General features: G+C 34.4%; 1 protein-coding gene across 1 annotated transcript in view; it reads right to left on the minus strand.

Annotated features, from left to right (window-relative positions):
* Positions 1-7,546, minus strand: part of LOC117100553 — a gene marked incomplete at its 3' end in the record, with an annotated part of 48,838 nt that overhangs the window by 4,734 nt on the left and 36,558 nt on the right. The window contains exons 10-12 of the mRNA XM_033240327.1: positions 5,278-5,412; positions 4,454-4,540; positions 3,363-3,578 (exon numbers count right to left, since the gene is read on the minus strand). Coding sequence (XP_033096218.1) covers positions 3,363-3,578; positions 4,454-4,540; positions 5,278-5,412 — 438 coding nt within the window. The remainder of the gene's footprint in view (positions 1-3,362; positions 3,579-4,453; positions 4,541-5,277; positions 5,413-7,546) is intronic.

The raw sequence follows: 7,546 nt of genomic DNA on the forward strand, positions 1-7,546 counted from the left end.
ACCACGCGTCCTTTAGCGATGTACATTGGACCACATCCAACCGGCTTAGCTTTACAATCCACAGCCCACGTGCTTGAATCGGTTGAAGCAATTCTTGCCGTTGTACCACAATCTCTCTACAGGGCCAGAACACCCAGGCTCAATCTGTTGCTAATTCCAGGCTATCTCATTCAACGAGGTGTGTCTTTCAGTTCAATCTCACCCTCCAATGAGCAGAACTAGCCGCAATGAGACGATTTCCAGGCTACACCAACGTTTCACGTTTCGCCCTAGTAGCCAACGCTGAAGAGACCCACTTCCACCTGCTGCACTGTTATATACGCAATCAGCCAAGTATGGAAGGCCATCGATTCATAATAAATCATTGGAAAGCCAACAAGGCAAAATACTCGTAACAATAAATAGATATCATAATAAAAGTGATTAAGAATTAAAAGAGTTTTTAAAAAATATAATAGACATGTTCATGAAATTTGTTGTTGTTACGAGACACTACAGTACTTTGATATACCGTAGAACCTCTATTAAGGGGACACCTTTGGGACTTCTCATATGGGTACCCATATTCAAGGGACACTAACCAAAGCGTGAAATTGTACCATTATTAGAGGTGTTGGTATAAAGTTTTCAAAATTACAAAATTTTATTATTATTGACCTAAAAATGAGTTACATTTTAACAAATTTGTATCAATAATTTTTAATGCAAAAATTATTTACCGGTAAACATGATATCAGCAGTAATGTAATTAAAACTACTATAGTTATATTATATTCCCATATTTCATGATGGTAATGGTAAGAGTAATGGTTGGAGACTTATATAGTGCACAGTACATGGTCTCTATGCGCAAAACAAGATAAAAAAAGAAAAAAACAAAGCTATCCTAGGCTACACAGAAACTAGTCAGAAGAGACATACTATTGCAGAAGAGCCAACACCATTGCGATTGTAATCCTGCAATTTGAGACCACTGGCAATTAAGCAGCAGTTGGCAAGATCACAACTCACAGACGCTCTAATGGTGTTGGGTAATTAAATAGCCCATCAAAAATATGAAAATCAAAAATTACAAGGTTGAAAAAAGGTGTGTTTTAAGTCTCAGTAGAACCCAAAGTAGGGTTCTACTACGTAGCATTGGTCATATATTTTGTATCTTGGACGGGATTTCTATAATATTATCTGGAGGTCTTGGGTCGTGGGAAGCTATGGCAAAAAATGCTTGTCCTAAGAAGTAAAAGGTAACCGTCCGTAGGATATATAATTAATTAATTTCATTCTCTTTTGTCTTGTTTTACTGTGTGTGTTGAGGTTCCGTAATGATCATCTTCGGATTACCCTCATTAAAGTTTGTTGAAATAAATTAAATGAATAATTGATCGAGCCTAGGTCTATGTAAGCCATCCAATGTAACTGATGTTTACAATTAAAAAAAACATAATAAAATAAAAATTAACATTAAGACATTAATATTATACCAAGTGACTTTTCTTTTATATTGTGAAAATGCATTTCATTTCAAATACCTAGAAGCTGAATAGGCCTATGTATGTTATTTGTAAACTACAATGATCATTTATAATCAAGTGTTTTCAGCACAAAATAATTTACTACCATGAAGAATTTATTATTTATTTATAAAACGTATGGCACACATAGACTAATAATTGACGGCTGTACTTTTTTTTTGGTGTGAAGATGCATTTCATTTCAAATACCTAGAAGCTGAATAGGCCTATGTATGTTATTTGTAAACTACAATGATCATTTATAACCAAGTGTTTTCAGCACAAAATAATTTACTACCATGAAGAATTTAATTTTTATTTATAAAACGTATGGCACGCATTGACTAATAATTGACGGCTGGACTCGCAACTAGTATCAGATTGTCGATGCCACAGTAAAGATCAAAGGACTGTATACATGCGCTATGCTTGCGAGCGGAGAAGTGCGTCCTTTAGTTGAATTGCCTTGGTTAACAAATTTTTACCAAATTTTCGTGCCTGAGCCCCAACCATAGACTATAATGGTAATGATGCTGAATTTTCCTGTATAAGAGTGTCATTTTCATCTAGAGGTACTGTCACATATCCATATTACCACTAGACCATAATACATATGTATTAGAGGTAATGACACATATCCATATTACCACTAGACCATAATGCATATGTGTTGGAGGTACTGACACATATCCATATTACCACTAGACCATAATACATATGTATTAGAGGTAATGACACATATCCATATTACCACTAGACCATAATACATATGTGTTGGAGGTACTGACACACTAGACCATAATACATATGTATTAGAGGTAATGACACATATCCATATTACCACTAGACCATAATACATATGTGTTGGAGGTACTGACACATATCCATATTACCACTAGACCATAATACGTATGTTGATACAATTTTCAATATTTGGTTATTATCCCATGATGCATTGCATGTACGAATAAATTAGTTTACATCTTGATGGAGAAGTTGTTCGTCTGAGTAAAGTTCGACAATGGATAACAGCAAGAGTGATATCTAAACACGCTACTCCGAGATCTTACGTTGTCGCTACAGAAAATGATGAAATCTACAGGCGCAATCGCCGAGACCTAAATCAATCGCACGACAAATCGATAAAAGGAGACGTTGTTGACGTCCCTGCGATTCAAGCCGAACCCAGTCAGGCAGAGCGACAGATGGAGGTTGCGAACATGACACGTCCAACACGGAATAGGCATATGCCTAAACGTTTTGAGGAATTTTTTTTGTACAAATTATTAGGGTCTATTAGACTGTAAGTTTCAGTGTTTATTGAACATGTTTACTTTTAAAAGAAAGGGAGATGTCACATATAAATATTACCACTAGACCATAATACATATGTATGGTACAGTAATTCCATGTTTGGTTATTATTACATCCTATGATGCATTGCATGTACTGTATGAATAAATTAGTTTCCATCTTGATCTCCAACCTGGTCTCGTGTGTTATTTCTATGTGCAATTAATAGTTGCATATCTAGGTTCATAAGAGTTTATAGGTACAATTCACCAAAATGTTCACGCCTTAACCCTCAACCATGGTGTGGCTGAGGTGGGTGTGGTCTTACCGAATGTCCCCACCCCACCTTTTAAAACAGATCTGCGCCCTTGTCAGAATAACAAATCACAAAGAGGTGAAGCTTGCTGGGCCCTTTTAATTTAAGATAATCTTAACCGGTATGTCTTTGAAAAAGTTTGGCTTGCTAATAAACTAGTTTATAACATTGACATTGTATCACAAAAAAAATGATTAACATGAGACCGTGGATGTGTATTGAAAAATTAAGAGAGTAATACTTACCGTAACCGAAAAGAATGACCTCACAGAGAGTCAAATATTCGCTAATCCCTGTAAGTTGCACTGTAACAAATCTACCGTGCATAAAACGCACACAGTCTATGCGTAACTCGTAACCCATGCTTGTCATTTCATCATCAATAACTGATCCGCATCGTGGGTTCACCCCTGGTTTCCGGCTCATACCTATTCCTACCTCAGCTCCATTTAGTCGATGTTCTGTTATTAGAAATGTGTAAGAAAATTATTATGAAGAAGAAATAGTAACCAAAGAAAAAAAAAAGTAAGAAGGTGAAAACCACAACTAACATTAACAATAGAATACTGTAATTAGGTACAGTTTTACTGATAGAATAATAGTTGACAGTAATTGATGTATGTTACTGTAATAATATCAAAGATTTACATACCAAATCTTTTTCTATTAAAGCCCCAAATCCCTTGAAAAAATGTTCACTAATAAAAGAATGTTTTTTAGAAAAAATGCAATGCATTACTCTAATTATTATAAACCATGGAAACATGTTGGCATAAATTTTAGTTTTATGCAAAAGGATAAATAAAAAATCATATTTTTTAACAAATTTGAAATAATTCCAATGAAATATTATATTTCACAAATGTTAATACTAGCAACAGAAAATATCATGTCGGCTGATTTTATGTCTGATAAAATAACAGAAACTAAATCGAGGTAGGCTAACCTAGCAGTGTTGGATACGCTAAGGTTTCCGGCGCCTACAGTATTTCTTCCCAGACCTAAAAAATCATTCACGTTTATCAATCAAATTTCAGTTTCTTATTTTACTTTTTTCCATGTTTAGGAATGTCTAAATTCAGTTAGACTAGCATTTTCGTATTATATTTACAAATTATTACAACATAGCCTATATAAAAATCAGATTTTACTTCACTGAAATTTTGCCGGGAATGGGGCTTTAAATATATCAAAATATCATATGCCATAGATAATTTCAAGATCCAACATGAAAACCTCAAATAACAAGAATAATAGGAGAATGTCGTATTACTGATAGATTGGTAGTTGACAGTAATTGATGTATGTTACTGTAATAATATAATATTTTACATACCAAATCTTTTTCTATTAACTATATCAACATATCGTATGTCATAGGTATTTCCCAGATCCAACATCCACCAAGGCTGAAACTCCATACCTAGTTAATAAGACATAACAAGGTTTTAAAAAAAAACTGCAGGTTTACAGCTCTTATTGAAAAGCGTTATCAATTCATCGAATTTACAAGACTGAAGTCATGGCTTAACCTTAAGTCTCAGATGCCGAACTTGAAAATGGAGGGTTACAAGCTGTAATCATGGGGTTTTTGCTCTTCAATATCTATACCAATGATCTTATTCCTCTTTTCAAGCTAAAAGTGCCTGTTTTGTTTCCTACAAACGCTTTCTTTATTTCACACATGTTAGTCCATCTTTAGTTATCGGTTCTTTCATCTTTAATTCAATTTCTAAATGTAACTCTAAACAAATTGCCAGTATACACTTTAGGTTCTTGGGCTTTATTAGTCCTAAAACATTTTGACCTCGTGGTAATCACGCTCAATATGTCCGTCATACTTTGACCTTTTGTTATATAGTAATAATGACAATAATAATGATAATATTGAAATATTATATTTTTTATGTTTATGTTTGCAATTTTCGCCTGAAATAAAGCGTTTCTGTTGGACAATTGTTGAAAATAAATAAAATAAATGAATAAATACAAATTGTAGTATTCCTATGACAGGCTCCACGTATAACTATTATCATCATCACCATTGTAATCGCCATCACATTCTTCCACAGTTGTATAAGGTTGAATAAACCAGAATAAATCAACATTTATTCACAAATTCTACACAAAATAAAATACACAAAGTCCACGTAAACTTACGAGAATGTGTGCACGATTTCATATAGGACCTAGCATCGCCATCAATGGCAAATCTTGACAGGTATCCGTAGTTGCCACTATCTATATAAGTGCTGCTTTGCTCTGTATGTACTTGGTCTGACAGGACAAGTGGATCTACGTAATACAAGACATTTTTAACAATAATGGAACTAAAATATTAATAGTAATACAGGTATAGTAATAATAACTAAAATTGCTATGTCTGATTGTAAAACACAACAAAGGGCTTTTCCCTATTGACATAATGAGAACTGATGTCAAAATTAAAAGGTAAAAACAAATTATATAGGAGTGATGTTTTGTCCTACCTGACGTGATATCGTACCGAATACAGCTCAGTACGTCCCCATATACTTGCAAACCCACGACCTCTAGATAACTAGCTTGGCGCCATAACCACTAGACTAGCTTGTGCTTAGTGTGCGTTGAATCCAACCCCCAAGTGGCAGCGGGTACTGCAAATGCTATTTCGATGTGAGTTTGCGTCAGGAAAATATCATAGGAGTGAATTGCACTTGCAGTACCCGCTGCTACTGCTACCTAGTTTTGTGTGTTTTTGAGGTCCCAGACATAAATATCTCTTTCAAAAAAATTGATGGGGTAAGTGAAACTTACTATAACACTACAGTTTGTCAAGTCTAGTAAACAAATGATTAAATTTTGTGACAATTCGGAGTAGAGTGTGGATATGAGGCCCATTCAAAGAAAACATTCCAGACCAGATATTTCAATAATGGATCAACTGAAATGAAACATTCACCAAAGTTTAACCAAGTTACAAGGAAGAAATTATTGGGGACAATCCAGTTGAGAGTGAAAATGTGAGGGTCAGTTAAATTTCTGACATCCAGACCTAAATATCTCTAAAATGTTTACATTTTTGTGACGATTCAAAGTACGGTGTTGATATGAGGTCCATTCAAAGGAAAACGTCCCAGACCAGATATTTCAAAAACGGGTCCGAATAAAACTTTTGGGAAAGTTTAACCAAGTTACAAGGAAGACATTGTTATGTGTTGGGGACAATCCAGGTTAGGGTGTAAATTTAAGGGTCATTTAAATTGCTTATGTCCCAGTTATAAATGGAAGAAAATGAAACTTTGCAGAATACTTTCCAAAGGTTAAATGAAGAAATGATCCAATTTTGGTGATGATCCGCAGTAGGGTTTGGATATAAAGACCATCTAAAGATTTTTTTGGACAGTTGATTAAATCATATAAACGCAATAAAGCGTTTGAACCAGCTGCAGCTAGGTTAAACTGAAAACTACCGTGATATGCATGAACAATTTTTGCTTTCAGTCACTGAATCTCTGTAAACGGAAAATTCACTGGCTAATACAGGGTCGGCTCATATAGCGCGCAGTGGTTATGAGCTACTTTTCTTTTTTTTTTTCTTTTATATTGTTTTTCCTGTCTTTAGTAGCTTTCCATGCTTGAGTATTTTTCCATACTTGGTCGAAGCGCAGACCATGTATGAAGGATGTGCCTCCTAATATTTAGTGTTAATCTAAAGTAGGGTGGCTTTAGTCCACATGTAAAGTGTATAGATGCACTGCGCAATATGCGCTATATAAATGTAGATTATTATTATTATTATTATTATTATTATTGGCCTTTCACAGCAGTACTGGAAAAAAGCCATTGTTTTTGTCCTGTTTTTTTTTTTTTCTTTTTTCTTGAATATATTTTTCCTATCTTTCTGCACTGTTTTTTTCTGGCCATCACTTTGGTCACTTCCTATGCTTAGAATTTTTCCCTGCTTTGCTGAAGCAGAGGCCATATATCAAGGATGTGCCTAATATTTAGTGTCAATCTATGGTGGGGTGTGCGTGTGAGGACCAAATAAAGTGATTTAACGTCAAACAGTCTACACCGGATATTTGATGTGAATGAAATTTATGGGAAAGTTTAATCAAGTCACAAGGAAGACATTTTTTTATGTGTTAGTGACGATCCAGTGAAGGGTGTAAATTTGAGGGTCTTTTCAATTTTTGAGGACTCGGACCTAAATATATCTTTAAAAAAATCAATGGGTCTAAATGAAACATTCTATAATACTCTGTAAAGGTCTTGTAAAAAAATTATAAAGTTTTGTGGCAATCCGCAGTATGGTGTAGATCTGACAGTCATTTAAAGGAAAACGTCCTGGACCACATAATAATTTTGAAAACGGATCAACTGATCTGAATGAAACATTCGGAAAAAGTTTAACTAAGTTACAAGGAAGAAATTATTATGTGCTTGA

Source organism: Anneissia japonica, unplaced genomic scaffold, assembly GCF_011630105.1.
Source record: "Anneissia japonica isolate Jap-2015-1 unplaced genomic scaffold, ASM1163010v1 scaffold685_len2926416_cov193, whole genome shotgun sequence".
Taxonomy (NCBI): Eukaryota; Metazoa; Echinodermata; class Crinoidea; order Comatulida; family Comatulidae; genus Anneissia; species Anneissia japonica.